The sequence below is a fragment of the Dipodomys ordii genome, unplaced genomic scaffold (genome assembly GCF_000151885.1).
Source record: "Dipodomys ordii isolate 6190 unplaced genomic scaffold, Dord_2.0 Scaffold78, whole genome shotgun sequence".
NCBI classification, from domain to species: Eukaryota; Metazoa; Chordata; class Mammalia; order Rodentia; family Heteromyidae; genus Dipodomys; species Dipodomys ordii.
Window position 1 is genome coordinate 7631979 of NW_012267294.1, and position 18538 is coordinate 7650516.

At 44.2% G+C, this 18538-nt stretch overlaps 1 protein-coding gene across 1 annotated transcript in view; it reads right to left on the reverse strand.

The window, feature by feature from the left end:
- Positions 1–18538, reverse strand: part of Wars2 (tryptophanyl tRNA synthetase 2, mitochondrial) — a 51507-nt gene that overhangs the window by 19301 nt on the left and 13668 nt on the right. Inside the window, exon 2 of the mRNA XM_013024659.1 lies at positions 4149–4406. Coding sequence (XP_012880113.1) covers positions 4149–4406 — 258 coding nt within the window. The remainder of the gene's footprint in view (positions 1–4148; positions 4407–18538) is intronic.

Genomic DNA, 18538 nt, shown 5'->3' on the forward strand with positions numbered 1-18538 from the left:
TATATATATATGTGTGTGTGTGTGTGTGTGTACACACACACACACACACACACATATAGTGGGGTACAATGAACTTACTATTTTGCCAAATATGGCATATCATTTTATTTAAATAAAATGGGAATTTATGTTCCTCTTTGTAAGACCAGATGCTGGTGCCTCATGCCTGTAATCCTAGCTACTCAGGAAGGAGGCTGGGATCTGAGGATTGAGGTTTGAAGCCAGCCCAGAGCTGATAAATCCATGAGACTCTTATCTCCAATCGACCAGCAAAAGCCAGAAGTGAAGCTGTGGCTCATGTGGTAAAGCACCAGCACTCACACACATGCACACACACGCGCGCACACACACACACACACACACACACACACACACACATCCATACTCAAGTATGTTTCCAAAAGTACCAGGATAAAGGAAGGCAAAAGAGACTTCTGATTTTAAACCTTGTTTTCACACCTCTAAGAAAGGGACAAGGGGATCCAGGCTTTTGTTGGTGCACTGTGAACCAAGATTCATATGGTCAGTTCCTCTGGCCTTTATTCAGAAACACATTCCCCTAGGGTCCTCTTTTATTTATTATCATTGATTTCAGTTTCCTGGGCAACAAAACAAAACTCTGATCAGAGAGCAAGTCCTCATCCCAAAACTGCAGATTCCATTCTGCTCCCTTGACTTCCCCTGGCCCGCTCTGGACCTCTTGCAACTCCACGTCTGACGCTTTAAACTGTCCTCGCTTTCCTGGCCTCGGCAGAGAGCCAGTGCTGAAGGCTGTGTATCCCCCTCTACTTCCCATCTGCAGGGCGATTAGGTTGCAGGGAAAGCAATAAGGGAAGATGCGGGGACCTGGGCCTCAGAGACGTCTCTGGGTCTCACGCCTAATCTGCACTTAGGCACTCTGGAAATAAAAGACCATTGACTTTGGCACTCAGATGAAAACCTATGCCAAATACACACACAGGGATACTCTCTCACACACACGTGTATGCATGTACACACATACACACACACATACACACACACCTTTCAGAAGCAAGGAGCTGGAAAATTCCCCACATATGGCAAACATATTTTCAAGGAAGCACCATGTCTACAGACCAGTGGGAGAGAAAGAAAAAGAAAATAATAAGGAAAAAAAAACACTTCCATTGCTCCAAACCGCCGAGAAAGAATGTAAAAGATTGGAGATGAAAATTATTGGTAAAAATCAGTGTCATGAGATAGCTAAATTCTTTTTCCCTACTTCAACTCATTACTAGGAGTTGGTGTTTTTTTTTTCCTGATGTACAATGATAACTCATGGGAAAACTATCTTCATACTTTAGCAGAAGGACATATTTATAAAAAGAATAGTTTTCTCTAGCTGACAATTTCCAAAATTCTTAATTTTACTTCTTTTGCTGTCTGTTTGGTTTTTGTTTGTTTTTGTGCTGGTACTGTAGTTGGGTCCTCACACTCCACTTGGCTTTCTTTCTCACAGCTGGAGCTCTACCATTTCAGCTACATCTCCACTTGTGGGATTTTGGTGGTTAATTAGAGATAATCTCTCTGACTTTTTCCTCTCAGGATGGCTTCAAACCAAGATCCTCAGATCTCAGCCTCCTGAGTAGTTAGGATGAGAGTCCTGAGCTGGGTGAAATAATCTGTCCTGTAAGTTAATAATTGATTTATCAAACATTGTCAAAATAAAACTGGAAGATGTTTTTTCAGCAAAGAGTAATTGGTAAGAGCAAATCAAATCATGTGATCATAAAAAAAAATTAATGCTGAGTCTCAAGAGTTTCACCAAATAGTGAAAGAAACACTGGCCTGAGCCCTCCAGGGCCTCTTAGTTGAGGCTTTCCAAGGCCTAAGCTAAACTGAGGTTGGACTTTTTACCAGAGGGCAAAAACCAGGTGCTGATGTAGATTTCATCTAAGAGGACTGTGATGGGGAAAGGTACCTGAGCCACCACCCTGTGAAAGGAGGAATGGAGTGAATGGTAACAGGATGGTCCAGGCAAGAGAGAATGAGGGCACTGAGCATGCTCCAGCTCCCACTGCCCTGAGGCAGCAGCTCTTGAGCCAAGAGCATGAGAAGGGTGAGCAGGTAGGAGGAGAATTAAGTCTCTTACCCGAAAGGCAGCAAAAGTAGTGCTGGGGGGTAGGATGGAGTGAATGAACGATGGACAGATGGCTTTTCACCTCTCCTAAGTAGCTAAAATTATAGGTATGGGCCATTAGTACCCAGCTTGAAGATACATGTGTGTGTGTGTGTGTGTGTGTGTGTGTGCACGTGTGCATGCGTGTGTGTGTGTGTGTGTTGTTCTTTTTTCTTTGTGGCATTGAGGCCTTACACATACTCATAAATACTCTACCACTGAACTACACTTGCAGCTCAATTGTATATTTTTGTTTGTTTATTTGTGTGTTTTTGTGCCAGCACTGGGTCTTGAACTCAAGGTCTGGGCACTATTCCTCCCTTAGCTTTTTCACTCAAAGCTGGTGCTCTACCAGCTTTACTTCCTGCTTTTTGCTGTTTAATTGGAGATAAAAGTCTTAGGGACTTTCTTGCCCAAGCTGGCTTCAATCTCAGCCTCCTAGGTAGCTAAAATTACAGGCATAGCCACCAGTGCCAGCCTACTATATATGTTTTGATTCTGTGTGAATCATTATGTTAAGTTCTGTAGGTATCAAAACATTTATTAATATCATCATGAAAGTTTATGACCAACGAAACATCATTAATTGGTTGGATTTTTGCTGTAGGTTAAAGCATACAACAAAGGCATGGCCATGTCAGAATTTTTATCTTCTTTGCCTTGTCTCTGTGCCAGGCTATCTGCTAATCAAGGAATAGACCAATGTATCCATAGTGAAGCTAAGACTCAACTATCCTGGCTTTGTTCTGAGCCTTTCTTGGCTTGGAAATAAGACACTGGGATTTTGTCTTCCAATTTCCTATCTTGTTTTATCAAGTCTTCTCAAAAGCTATTATATAAAGAATGAACAATGGGAATTATTCGGTAGGCCTTCCAAATGCAGGAGCCAAGAAAGCAACAATGGAATTACACAAAACCACTGGTAAGAAAATGTGATCCTTGCTCTCTGGGAGATGACTCAATAGTACGAACTCATCTGTTCGCATGTAATCCAGCAGAGAAAAACAAGTCCCAGGCCAGAATTATTGATGAGATATGACTTTTTGGTAAATGAAAGACTACAAATCTACCTCATGGGAGAGAAGTTGAAAAATAGGATTGAAATATAGGGACACTTAAGGATAAGAATATAGGCAAAACAGCTGGGCGCCAGTGGCTCACACCTGTAACCCTAGCTACTCAGGAGGCTGAAATCTGAGGATCACAGTTCAAAGCCAGCCTGGACAGGAACGTCTGTGAGACTCTTATCTCCAATTAACCCCCAATAGGCTAGAAGGGGAGCTGTGGCTTAAGTGGCAGAGTGCTAGCCCCAGGACACATGGACACACACACACACACACACACACACACACACACACACACAATAAAGGCAAAACATTAAACTAAAACAGTTGTATTTGACCAAGTCATTCTTGAAAAAAATATATATATAAAATACCACCAGCGGAGCTTTAGGAACTATTAAAATCTTTGTCCAAATACTCTGAAAATAAAAGTATTCTCAGTTGTAATCTAGACCCAGTGATACCAATATAGCACCCCATGATTTCATCATAAATTTTGAGTTTATAATTTGTTATACAGGAAGTGGAACTGTGACTTAAGTAGGGGAGCACTAGCCCTGAGCAAAAGAAACTCAAGGACAAGTGCCTAAGCCCCGAGTTCAAGCCCCAGGGCTGGCACAAAACTAACAAACAAACAAAAATATCAAATAGTTGTTTGTACATAGTGGTTTCAATTCAGCATGTCAGGTTAATCCACGTGGCCTCTTCAATTGTTCTCCCCCTCCCTCCCAACCCTAGTTCCATTTTCACACCCCTACCCTTCCTCCCTCAATTCCTCTGTCCCTCCCCCCCCCCGCCCCCTCCCCTTGACCTTCCTCCTGCCCAATACGCGTTTCAGCTGCTCAGCATTCGTTTTGTTCAACGACCAGCTAGTTTGTTCAAAGGAGTCACACCGTTCTCTGAATTACGGGAAAAGAACAGTGGTTGTAATGGGAGAAGCTGACCTGAGACTGCTGGAAAAGAATGCTTTTCTCAGGGTTGATGCCACAGGCAAGAAGGGCTGCGGTCATGTCCAGGACACTCTGCCGAAGGACGACAGGGTCCTGGGGGACGGTGATGGAGTGCAGGTCGACGATGCTGTACAACACCGATTCATACTGGTCCTGTAGCTTCACCCAGCTTTCAATAGCACCCAGGTAATTTCCCAGGTGAGGAATTCCTGTCGGCTGAATGCCTGAAAAGACTCGCTTTACGCTGTCATTCTGGAAGGAAGAAAAACAAACACGTCGGTCTTTGAGGCAGGGCCCATGATCCTCCTCTCCCGTGGAGCTCTCTAGAGTAGCTAGTTCTATTCCTGTAAACTGCACTCTTCTAGCCAGCCATCATCACACACGTTTGTTTTGTGCTTACTCTGTGCCAAGCCAGGCGCTGTGCCCGGGCCTGACATGTGTTACCCGATTTTATCCTCACAAAACCCACTGTGGGAGGCACACTGTCACTTTCCGCATCTCCCTGGTCTTAATCCATTATTTCTCACGGTCACACAGCCAGGCCATGGTGGGGGATTTGAACTCGAGTAGCAGGGTGCTTGCCTGGTTAAGCACAGGGCACTGAGTTCAAACCCCAGGACCGCCAAAACAAACGAGATGAAGTTGAGAGAAGAAGAGCAGATGATCAGGGTAGAGAGTAGGGAGAGAACAAGATGGGAAAGAATTCATCAACAGGGGTTATGTCATCATCTCATAGCCACCTTCTGGTGTGTTTCTGCACACTGGGTGACTATTGAGAATAAGAAGGTGCACCTCAAAAAGCTGTAACAAAAGGAGTGTGATGGCGGCTGGGAAGGTGGCTCAGTGGTAGAGCGCTTGCCTTGCATGCATGGGCCCTCAGCACCACATAAGCAGAAAAAGCCGGAAGTGGCCCTGTGGCTCAAGTGGTAGAGCACTAGCCTTGAGCTGAAGAGCTGAGGGACAGTGCCCAGGCCCAGAGTTCAGGCCCCACAACTGACCAAAAAAAAAAAAGATTGTGATGGCCTTCACCATGAGGAAATGGATAAATGCTTGAGGAGACTGACATGCTCTTCTACTTGGAGGGTTGGGGTTTTTTTTCCCTAGTTAATTGGAAATCACAGTCTCTGAGATTTCTCTGTCCTGACTTTGCAATTGGTAAGAGCAAATCAAACCATGAGATCATAAAAAAATTAAGGGTAAGCAGTCACAATAGCTTTACAGAACGGTGAAAGAAATCTCCATCCTCACAGCTCAGCTAAGGTTTGGATTTTTTGCATACAGAATGAAGCAGGCATTCACTTTCCCTACATGATATCTGAGGACTGCTTCCTTCCGTTGCTCTGATGTGCTGTCTCTGAGCTCACAGAACCCTGCGAGAAGAAGCTGGAAAGAATCTTGTTTGTTGTTGTTGTTGTTGTTGGGTCTGAGACTGGGACTTGAACTTGGTGCCCCATGCATTTGCTCACTGTCTTAGCACTCTACCAACAGAGACATGCATCCAACCCCTAAAAGGTTGGTTATTTCTTTTTTCTTTCTTCCTTTTTTTTTTTAAGGTCTGAGACTAGGACTCAAACTTGGAAAGTGTATTGTAATTTGCTTTAATGTGTGTGTGTGTGTGTGTGTGTGTGTGTGTGTGTATCAACCCTGGAGCTTGAACTCAGGGCCTGAGTATATGCTATATCTGAACTTCTAAGATCAAAGCCAGCATACTAGCACTTGCACCACAGCACCACTTCCTGGTCTTTTCCTATTAGCCCAATTGTATATGTATCCTTACCTGTGCTAGTGTCACATTGTTTTGTAAATGAACGTCGGGACCAGACAGATCAAGTCAATCCATCTTTATGTGTGTGCTGGTGCTGGTGCTTGAGCTCAGGCCTCCCACAGGCACTTTGCCTTTTCACTGAAGACTGGCACTCTGCCATGGATCCACACCCACTTCTGGTTTTTTGCTGGCTAATTGGGCATAACTGTCTCTTGGATTTGTTTGTCCAGGCTGGCTTCATAATCCTCAGATCTCAGCCTCCCGAGTAGCTATGAATACAGGAGTACCCAGCAGATCTTTTTTTTTTTCTTTTAAAAGTATCTTACCCAACAAGGAAACCTGTGGTGGGCAATATTTCTTATAAGTTATGGCACGGGGAGTATGAGGGAGGGGGAACTGACTGAAATACAGCATAAACAATGAAATCCTCCCCCCCATATAATGTGTATAAACCAATATGAAATAAAGGAAAGTATAAGAACAATAAAAAAACAGTATCTTACTCATCCTGGTCTTCCATATTTCTCAATACATTTTAGAATTACCTAGTCAAGTCTCAAGAGTGGGGGGTCTTATCATTGTAAATAAAATAAGTGTCTTTATCATATTGGACTGTCTCTTCCAGGAAACCATACTGTATATTAAGGCTTTAGTCCTTCTATCTGACACTGTGGTCTACTAACCTACTTTAAACAAGTGACTGTCAGGGCTACTTAAATGTTTTTCTAAATTCTACAAATACTACAAACAACAGCTTATTTCTTTTCTCTACTCCTAATATAGGTCTAAAGTAGAATACCACAACCTAGTTCTAAGGGTACTAATTGAACTGGATCCAAGTCCTCAGGAAAAAATCCAAAAGACTTATAGCTCTGAGGGTATGAAAAATACCACTCAAGTATCTGAGAACAGCTGGGCGCCAGTGGCTCACACCTGTAATCCTAACTACTCAAGAGGCTGAGATTTCAGGACTGTGGTTCAAAGCCAGGCCAGACAGGAAAGTCTGTGACATTCTTATCTCCAAGAAACTACCCAAAAAGCCAGAAGTAAAGCTGTGGATCAAGTGGTAGAAAGCTAGCCTTGAGCCAAAGAAGCTCAGGGTCAGCATCCATTCCCTAAGTTCAAGTCCCAGGACCAGAACAAAAAAAACAAGAAAGAGTAACTGACAACAAACATAATCTAACCACACAGACATACACATGCACACGTGCGTGCACATACATACACACTCATACTCAGCCTTTAACTCTTCATAGTTTAGAAGTAATGTTTTAAAATAGTTTCCATTTGAAGTTTGGAGAAAAACAGAGTGAGTGAGAGAACCAGAGAGAGAGAGAGAGAGAGAGAGAGAGAGAGAGGGAGCCAGAGAATGAGTACATCCTGCTTTAGTAAGGTTTCCTCCAGTACTGATTTTCACCAACCCTGGATTCCTGATATGGGAATAAGCAAAATAATTTTCAGTACAATAGAAAATGATTAATGGCTTTTAGGGCTGATTGATGAAGAACGAAAGCAAAGCAGAAAAACAAACTCTGAACTTAATAAATGGAAAGGAAGAAAAAAAATCCATCTAGAAATACCTGCTCTAGAAAGATGAGAGGATATTTCTGGTAATGTAAAGGATTATGAAGACCAAGAAAACTGAGCTGAAAAAAAGAAAAAAAAGAATAGGAATATGTCTACATAAATTCCCCTATGGTCACACAAAGAAGTTATTCCCCAGGAGAAATGGAGAAAACAAATTCTTGAGAAACGGAGAAAACAAATTCTTGAGAAAACTAGGAGAGAAACACACCAGAGGAGAGACTGTGGGAAGAAAAGACCTGTGAGGGGCATGAGAGGGCTGGGCATGATCTAATAAATCTCCATTCTCCAGTTCCTGAGATTCTGTCCATCCATGCAGAGGGAGGTGCAGCATCAAGAAATACCCCAACAAGACATGTTTTGTTCAGTTTGCAGGAGCTAGTTAAGAAAAAAAAATACAGCCTCAAAACTAGGACCCGGATCCCTGGTCTTAAAAATATACAGAGAGCAACCCGCTTCACGGCAGTGAATTTATGTTCCTGTCTGTATTCTCTCTCAAGAGTTGGCGGGTGGCCTCTCGGCATGGCAGGGGAGACACGCCTGGTACCATGAGATCATGGGGCTGGAATGTGGACTTTGGGTGGTGGGAGGATGGGGGTTCTGAGTTCAAAAGCACCAGAGATGGTGAAAAATGAAAATGAAAAAAAGCCCAATGTCCCAATGGACAGGAGGCCAACCACAAAGCAAATAGCTTCAAGACTCACCACAGGCATGGACCAGGGGAGGGAGTGCTTGCTTATAATGCCCAGGGGCAGATGGGCGGGAGGGGGGGAGAGGGGGACAGGGAGGGGGACAGCGAGTGTCAACAGGTCTTTGTATCAGGGGCACATTTCCCTAACAAACGCCATGTCCAACCAATGCACAGACTGGCTCATTTGAGAACCAACTCTGCCCGTGGGTGGTTTGAGACCTGGGACTCGATAAATTCCAAGAGAGGATGAGTGTTCGAATCCATTAACTTACCAATTTCACCAACACAGTGGAAACTCTACCTGGGTAAGGGACATTATCTAAAAAAACCTTTTTGTTGTTGTTCTTTATGTGCCAGTACTAGGGCTTGAACTTGGAGCCAGGGGCTGTCCCTTAGCCTTTTTTGCTCAAAGCTAGCATTCTGTCACTTGAGTCACAGTGCCACCTCCAGCTTTTTGGTAGACAAGTGGAGGTAAGAGTTTCAAGGGCTTTCCTGCCTGGGCTGGCTTTGAACCTTTGATCCTCAGATCTCAGCCTCCTGAGTAGCTAGGATGACAGGCGTGAGCCACCAGCATCCAGTTTAAAAAGAACAAAAAACACTACAGTCAAAGGTGAACCAAAAACATGGCTGACAACCACCATGTCTTCTTGGTTCCAAGAATGGTATTTTATCCCAAACTGCAATCAAGAAAGTAAGCAATAAAGTTATTGCTTAAGATAGACACCTCCACAGGTCCCTTTACTTTTTTAAATTGTGCATAAAATAAATTTACCATATCAAAATCATCACTGCTTAGCTCTTTACCAGTAATTCTCACACAGGCCAAGACTCAGGTACCTGAAATATATCTTCAGCATTTTATTGAAAATACCTCTATTACCAATTCAGGATTGAAGAGCTGGAACTAGGAGGATCAGTGCAGAAAAACAGCATGTTATTCCTGGTGGGAGGAGGTGCTCCCTGGAATACCCTGGTCACGGCTCAGCCTTGTTCTGTCCCCCTGAAGGTATGCAGACAGCCATGGTCTGCTAAGAAATGTTCCTGAGCACCAAGAAAAGTGGGCTTATGACTGCTTCGATAGAAACAGACGCTCAGGCCTGGGAATCGAAACAGTGAGTACTGATTGACTAAGAGGGAAAGTAGGTCTTCTATCACTCCTGAATGAGGAACAATATGTGGGTCAGAACTGTTTTTAATTGCTTGCAAAAAGGAAGAAAAATGAGACACTAAACCATTAGATTGTGAGTTCATTGCAAATATTGATGAAAAGGACTTAACGTATATTGTTAGTTCTGGGAAGAGGAGAGGGAGGGAGAAAGGAGGGGAAGGGGAAGGGGGAGGAAAAGGAGGAGGAGAAGGAGGAAGAGGAAGAGGAAGAGGAAGAGAAAGAGGAGGCAGCGGCGGCAGTGGCAATAGGAACAGCAACCACTCCTGGATACTAGTGGCTCACTCCTGTAATCCTATTCAGAAGGCTGAGATCTATTTAGGAGGCTGAGATCTGAGGATCACGGTTTGAACTCAGCTCAGGCTGGAAAGCCCAGGAGACTGGGTTCAACTAACCAGCAAAAAGCTGGAAGTAGAAGTATGGCTCCAGTGGTAGAGCACCAGTCATGACTGTAAAAAGCTAAAGGAGAAGTGCCATGACCCCAAGTTCAAGTTTGTTTCAGCACTTCCCAATCTCAAGTGTTGGGCGTGTGTGCTGGGTGCTGTATGTGCTCTGCGCTATATGTGCTGTGTGCTGTAGGTACTGTGCACTCTATGTGTTGTGTGTTGTAAGTACTGTGCACTGTATGTGCTGTGCTATAGGTACTGTGAGCTGTAGGTGCTATGCACTGTAGGTACTGTGTGCTATAGGTATTGTGCACTGTATGTGCGGGGCGCTGTAGGTACTGTGTGCTACATGTGCTGTGTGCTGTAGGCACTGTGTGCTGTAGGTACTGTGAGCTGTAGGTTCTGTGAGTTGTAGGTACTATGCACTGTAGGTATTGTGCACTGTGTGTGGGGGGCGCTGTGTGTACTGTGTGCTGTAGGTGCTGTGCACTGTATGTGTTGTGCACTGTAGGTACTGTGCACTGTAGGTGCTGTGTGCTGTAGGTACTGTGAGCTGTAGGTACTGTGCACTGTAGGTATTGTGCACTGTGTGTGGAGGGCGCTGTATGTACTGTGTATTGTAGGTGCTGTGCACAATAGGTACTGGGTGTTGTATGTACTATGTGCTGTAGGTACTGTGTGCTGTAGGTGCTGTGCACTGTAGGTACTGTGCACTGTAGGTGCTGTGTGCTGTAGGTACTGTGTTCTAATCCTTCATGGCATCAGCATGTGACTGCACCACCACCTCTCAAAAGCATGCCCTGCCCTCTCCTGGCCCTTCTTTTTGTTGGGTAGCAGAGACACTGGCGCCACGGTCCAGCAGACTCTTGTTCTTGCAGGCTGGAAGTCCAAGGTGCAGGAACCAAACCCTGCCTAGGGAGGCTCGCTTGCTTGCTCTCTTGGCCTCTGATGGCCCACGGCTCCCTCCTCAGGGGGGAGTTGTCCATCTTCACACAGCCCTTCATAAAGACTTTCACCAAGTCACTTCAACAAAGCCGATCCCCCGCCCCCCTCTCTCTGCTAGTACCAGTACTGGGCTTGAACTCAGGGCCTCGTGATCTTGATTGGCTTTTTTTTTTACTGAAGGCCGGAGATCTACAACTTGAGCCACACTTCTACTTCAAGTTTTCTGCAGGTTGATTCGAAAGAGTCTCACTGGCTTGAAGGCCTGGGATGGCTTTGACCCGTGATCCTCAGATCTCAGCCTTCCCAGTAGCTAGACGTGAGCCACTGGCTCTCCCTCTCTTCTACTGATCCTTCCCTGTGCATTCAACCCCCAACCATCTCTCTCTGATCCTACACCCCTTAAATACCACCCCTTTTTCCATACCAAGTGCACACACACGTGCACCCCACCCCACCAGCAACCCCCACAAACACAGAACAGATCCTGCTTTTATCAGTTTTTTTTTTCTTTCTTGTACCTATCACACTGGTAACTTGGTAAATATTTTCTTATTTGCTTAGTAAATATTTTCCCACCTAGATGCTGAGTCCCTCTAGGGCTTTTCATCTTTATAGCCCAGTGAGTAGCATGGTGGCAGCTCCATGGTGGGGCCCTAATAAACGCTGGCTGAATACAGGACACATCTTTCCTCCCCCACTGGGGCTCCAAGTGAAAAAGGGCAAAATAACCACAGACAAAGTGAACTAGAGGCTCCATGGAGAGGCAGTTGCTAAACAAATGCTATTCTGAGATTGTGTTGGCTTGCTGAAACTCTGAAACTTCATTCTTTAAATCAGGGCACATGGAAACTGCGTCAAGCACGCCATACCCCCAGAGACCGGTGCTAACAGCAGGTTTTCCCTGTACCTGGACAGTCATAAAACTGGTGAGACGTTGAACCCAAAATCCGAGTTCCACACTGGGACAGGAGAAATGGAGATAGCCTTGGCTCCAGGTCTGAAGTATGAGAAGAGTTTGCTTGGGCAGAAAGAATAAAAGGTTCATTAGACTGATTACTGGAGTAGGGAAGTAAGAGTCTCCGCCAGCATCTACCGTCTTGTACTGATGGAAGCAGAGGCTCTGAGTGAACAAAAGGAAGATGGAGATGAGATCAGGGGTCTGTGAGTATATTTCCTGTGCCAGTAATGTCACCGTGATGTGGGTCCACTCCTCAACGTACTAACTCAGGAGTGTTAGCAGTGAAAGAAAGGCGTGAACTTCCAGACCTACGGTTTTCAATCTTCAATCCTGGCTGCACAGTAACCCAGAGCTTTTTTTTTTTTTTAAAGTCCCCTCTCTAGGTCCCACCACCCAGAAGGTTTGATTTAATCCATGGATTTGTCACAAACACAGAGAGGCTTAAGAGTGCCTCAGTGATTCCAACACAAGGTCCGAATGGAAAGACTAGAACTCAAAGTGGACTGCTACATCGTTATTCTCCAAAGTTTCCCATCCAGGAAACATGGAGTCGTCTCCCCCGCCCCCCCACACACAACAAAAAGACTAACAAAAAGATCATAGATATAAGTTCACTCTTTTATATTTTGCATTTCAATCTCTGAGACAGTCATTCATTAGTGTCTAGGGAGAGGCCACGTTGGCTCAAGGATGTTCAGATACCACACTATTCCAAGACTATAGAAGGACACTAAGCAGCTAAGAGGGGCGGTTTCTACTTGGTAATAGACCAAACCCCAGACTAATAACACGTGGCTTGGGCAAGTGAAGCCAACACGCCTAACATTCTTACACAAAATATGTCAAATGAGAGCATGACTATCTCTGAATCTTTGGGAGAGAGACAATGTGAGAAAAATATTTAAAAGATACTTTTACTAGCATGAAGATAGTTAACTAAAAAGCAATCTCTGTATCCATATACACTTCTACCAGCAGAAGTCAGTCTCTCCTACTTTGCTCCCTCCCTCTCTTCCTTCCTGTGTTCATCCTGTGGCTTGAACAGAGGACCCAGGGCCTGTGCACCATCCCTGAGATTCTCACGATCAAGACTAGCACTCTACCGCTCGAGCCATAGCTCCACTTCTGGAATTTTGTGGTTAACTGGAGATAAGAGTTTTACAGACTTTTCCTGCATGAGCTGGCTTTGAACTGTGCTCCCCAGATGTCAACCTCCTGACTAGCTAGGATTATAGGAGTGAGTCAACCACTCCCTCTCAGGTCCCTCCCCACTGCCATCCCTCACCCTGGCTTAGTCTCAGACTGAGGTTGGGACCATCCTCAGGGTGATTCTTCATCCTTTGCATTCATGTGTGTCCAGGCCCTCCTGTCAGCTCAGACTTAACTTCAGAGTGAGTCACAAGAACGACAGGTAGGCAGGAAAATATGACCGTGACGACTAGTGTGGCGATTAGCCGTGGTCGGGAAGCACAACCCAGTGCCTCACTGCCTGGATGCAAGTCCTCGCTCTGTTACTTGAGTGTTCTTGAGCATGTCCGAAACAGGGATGCACAGGAGGACCGCAGGAGTTGAAGTGCACTGGGCTCGGCAGGCAGGAAGTGCTTCATTATGATCTAGCCCTTTGTGGGAGACAGCAAGTTAAGTGGTCTGTTTTGGTGCAGCCATTCAACACCTGGAAGTGTGTCCTACAGAGCTCTTCACCCAAGAATATTAGACTAGATAGTGTCCCCAGAGGACCAATTCCACTTCAAAAGAATGACAAGCAAGTCTTGGTATATTTAATCTAGGAGAGCTTTCCTTTTGAACAGCAGAATACTACTGAGCAGGCAAGAAGGATGTGAAGAACCAGTGGAAAGAGAAACTTGACTTAGGAGTCAGCTGTGCTGTGCACCTGCTCTGTGTTCTTGTGCCAATCAAACAACCTGCTCTAGGTCTGCAAAACAGGAAGATTAACAGGAATTTCCCAAAGGACCCCTGACACTGCCCACCCACGGAGTTTTTCTGTAAGTATGTGTAAATAGCTCACACTGACAACGGTGGAAGGATACACAACAACTGAACTATTCAGCCTGTACCTTACTTTTTGACACTGTACAGGGTCATTTGTTTCTCCAGTGTGTAAACATTTTAGTCACCAAGTTTTTAAAACTGGCCTACTTTTTCTGTATAAGGCTTATTAAATTAACTTGCATGTAACTATAAGAGTCTTCTATTAACTGAAATGTTAGGGATTACCATGTTCATTTTACCTAAAAGCAATTAAAGACCAAAATATTTATAAAGCTTGCATGTGACTATTTAGTTATCTTTTTGTGTGCCAGCATTGAATTCAGAGCCTTATACTTTCATTTGGCTTTTTTGTTCAAGGCTAGTGCTCTACCACTTGAGCCATAACTCCACTTCCTCCTTGTTGCTAGTTAATTGAAGGTAATAGTTTCATGGGCTTTTCTGCTCAGGCCGGCTTTGAACTTTGATCCTCAGATCTCACCACTTGAGTAGCTAGGATTAGATGTGATAGGAAAAAGTCTTATTTATTTGTTTATTCATTTTCTAATTTTTCTGGAAATAATGTAGTATAATATAAAGGATATAAGCTTCATGGGCTCACAGGACATTAATTCAAATTCCTTTTACTTTGTTCACATACATTTATTTGTTGATCGTCTGCTGAGCTGACTAGGTAGGAAGCCTTACCATCAGAGAAGTCTTTGCAAAACTCTAGCAGCAGCATTCTTGTTTCACAAATGAGAAGACTAAGGCACCAAGGGGTTCAGTAAGTACCACATGAGTGGTAATTAGAGGAGGAAAAAGTCAAACCACTGGGCGCTGGTAGTTTACCCACATAATCCTAGCTACTGAGAAGGCTGAGATCTGAGGACTGAGGTTCAAAGCCAGCCCAGACAAGAAAATCTGTTAGACTCTTTCTTATCTCCAATTAATCAGCAAAAAGCCTGAAGTGGAGCTGTGGCTCCAATAGTAAAACACTAGCCCTGAACAAGGAAGCTAAGGAACAGCACCCAAGCCATGAGTTCAAGCCCCAGTATAGGCACAAAAGTAATAATAAAGAGTTAAACCCAAGTAGATCAACATAGCCCCATGGTGCACAAAGGCCATCAGGAGAAGTAGAGCCCTAGCTCTCAAGACACTATTTTCTTTTACCTCTTTGATCCACTAAGTGACAACTACCTTCCAGCAGGTATGATCTGAAATGGACTTAAATTTTATGTGCTGATAATTCCACAGCAGTGTATGACTCTCTCTCTTTCCCTCCCGCACAGCTTCTACTGAGAGTAATGGCTTGATGTGCTGTTTCCATTGAGAAGTGGTAGGCCATACCAGAGCAGGTGACAGGGACAGTGGTTCTTATTCATCTGGGCAGCAGCTTCAGTGCTAATTCTAAACACAGGTGGTGAGAGAGACAGCCAACAGGAAGGGGGAAGGAATGGCGGCTGACACAAGCAAGTAGGAAGATTGATGGTTTCCCTTTCTCTCTTTCCCCAGTGCACCAGCCTGGGGGGGGGCAGAGATGTAGGAGCCGCTGTGCTGGGGACAGTAAAATACACAGCACAGTGTCTGTCTCACTGCAAGGCTGATTAATGAGGCCAAAATGACACCGACCACAGCCAGTGCTGCGGGTGGAGAATTCACAGGCTTTTCTTTCTTTAATGATTTCAACAAAAGCAGTTCCCATCAACTGCCAGGTTTGAAGTGGAATTACCCTGTGGTCACAGCAACACAGGAGAGCCTCTGGTAGGAAGTGGAAAATAGAAAGGACGAGAGCTGTAATAAATTCGCTGATGGTCATCTGGTTACAAACCGGTCAGGAATCCTTCTCTCTCTGATTGGCTGGAAGATCTCACAGATAACGACTGCATTCACTTCCCTAATTAATGGACAAAGAACCCGGGAATGCATCATCCCAAAAATCTTTGTGAATCTTTTTAGAACTAGAAGACCAACAGCATTACTAACTGTTCATGTTCCATTGTACTTCCATAGTGTATACATTAAAAAAAAAAGTACACAGAAAACATGAATGTTAACACAAAAAAATGTTTCACAGCTCTATGGTGAGGTGACCATCTCCATTTAGATCTCCATTTAGACTTCCCACTGTCAGCTCCAATTCGACATCCAGACCCAACGGCCAGGTGAGCTCTTCCCACATGCACCCTCCCCCTGGATTCCCAGTCTGGGGTGACTTGACTAGCCAGCCTCCTCCCCAGAGCTTTCTCCACTACCCCATTCTATGGGGTCATACCCAGGATCCACCAATCATGAGCTATGGGATCTTGTTTTATTTTGTTTTGTTTTTGGTCGGTTGTGGGGCTTGAACTCTGGGTCTGGGCAGTCCCTCAGCTCTTCAGCTCAAGGCTAGCGCTCTACCACTTGAGTCACAGCACCACTTCTGGTTTTCTGGTGGTTCACTGGAGATAAGAGTCTCACGGACTTTCCTGCCCAGGCTGGCTTTGAACCGAGATCCTCAGATCTCACCTCCTGAGTAGCTAGGATTACAGGTGTGAGCCACTGGTGCCCAGCTGAGCTGTGAGATCTTTACAGGTATTTGGCTCTTGACTTCCTCATCTGCAATTAAAAGTTGAATAATATTATTTTGTGGGCTATGAGTATGTAACAAGGCTTCAAAATAGACCCTACATGGAAAATGCTCAAGAAATATTAGCTATTATTACATCCATCATGTAATCAGTTACGAAGCCTAGGGGCATGGCTTCCCTACCCCATCTGTCAAAATGTCTGAACCTATCACCCACCTGGGCTGTGTCAATAGTGCTGGTCCTTATTTACCCTCTTCAGCAGCAGCACAACTATCTCCTCAAAGTAAGATGTCTCCACGGGTTCCTCCTCTCCTATAGGTTTAAGTCCAGCCTCTCATTGATTGTATAAATCCCTCACAATCTGATTTCCCACATTACTAAAACATGGCAGAGGCCAAGTGTCTTCACAATTGATGTTACTTAAGCAAGTAAAAAAGTCTCAGGGGAAATAGATGCTTTACTGTTTTTACATACTGTTTTTGTGCCCGTACTGGGGTTTGAATTCAGGGCCTTGTGCTCTCACTTGGCTTTTTATGCTCCAGGTGGGTATGCGAGCACTTGAGTCCACAGCTCTAGTTCTGGCTCTTCTCTGGTTACCTGGAGTTAAGAGTCTCACAAACTTTTCTACCTAGGCTAGTTTTGAACCATGATCTTCAAATTTCAGCCTCCTGAGCAGCCAGGATTACAGGCATAAGCCACAGTGCCTGGCTGTTTTTACATTTTTATACATTTGCACTAGGTTCATATCATGTTCAGAAACACCCTAAGAACAATCAGTTATCTTTAGGACTGGAGACTAAATGTCCCAAATGAAAATAAAACAGCTTATTTTTTTCCTAAGTAAGATTAAAATGTAAAATGTTTCTATTGCTTGGTGTAGTGCCTTAATTATGTATACACATACTCCCCCAAATTAACATCTTCCTGAACATTAGAACGTGACCTTATTTATAAAGAGGGTCTTTGACGATGTAATCAGTTATGATGGGATATTGGATTCAGTTATAATGTGACACTGGATTAGAGTGAGCCTTAAATTCAGTGATTAGTTTCTTTATAAGAATTGACAAGGTGGGGGGAAGATGGGAGAGGAGATGGGAAGGGATGGGAAGGGGAAACAAAGGAGGAGGCAACAATGCTTGATAAGAAATGTACTCATTATTTTGCCCATGTAATTGTAACCCCTCTGTATGGTATTTTCACAATAAATAAATATATAAATAAGGAAACACACACACACACGTACACACAAAGAAGTGCTACACAGGGAAGAAGGCCATGGGGGGCAGGGTGTACGCAGGGTGGTGGAGGAAGAGATTGGATGATACAAGTTAAAGAATGGCAAGTACTGCCAAGAGCTACCAGAAGTTAGGAGCAGGCAGGGAATGATTCTTCGGTAGGGTCTTCCGAGGGGCCGACGCCCTGATTTCAGATTCCTACATTCCAAACTGTGACAACATGAACTTCTGTCACCTTAAGCCAACCAGTCTGAGGTCCTTCTTGTTATGGCAGCCTTTGGAAACTAATACACTTGGCTAATAACTAGAACTGACATGGGGGTGTTAGAAGATCTATAGCCAAGCTACTACCAATCATTCCTGCTGGACAGTCCTCGGCCAGGCCACAGAGCTCTGTTCCAGTAGGCTCAAGCCCATGTTGGACAATGCAGAGTAGAACACAGACTCTGCACCGATCACTGTGCTTGGTAGAAAGCATAGCTGCCCATGGGTACTGTGCTGAGCAGCAGAAAGCATTACTGGTTAGACCAAAGCAAACCAACCAACAGTCCAGATCAGCAAAGGGGCAATCGTAAAGACAGTTCTGTGATTTCATTCTGGGATCCATTCAAAGGTCTAGGGCCATATCTTCAATGATTCAATGGTTGTTTATTTTTACCAACTGAAATATCCATTTCACCAAAATCCAGGAGAAATGCAAATGTAGACCTAGCAAATACCATTTCCTATGGTGAAGAAATACTGAGCATATAATATTTTTTTCCTAATAGCATAACATGCAGTGTTTGCACTACCACAATCTATTGTTCTTCTCTGGGTGGATGCTTTTTTAAAATTAATTTATTTTATTTTTCATTTTATTATTCTTGTTTTTGTGGTACCAAGGAATAGAACCCAGTGCCTTATGCATGCTAGGCAAGCACTCTACCACTAAGCCACATTCCCAGCCCAACACTGGTCTTTAATAAACACTATTTCATATTTTATTGAACAGGACAGCATTTGCCATATGTTCTATAATACAATCTTTTAAAAAACATATATTTCCTATTGCCATTGTAAAAGTGATGTATAGAGGGGTTAAAGTCAAGAAATG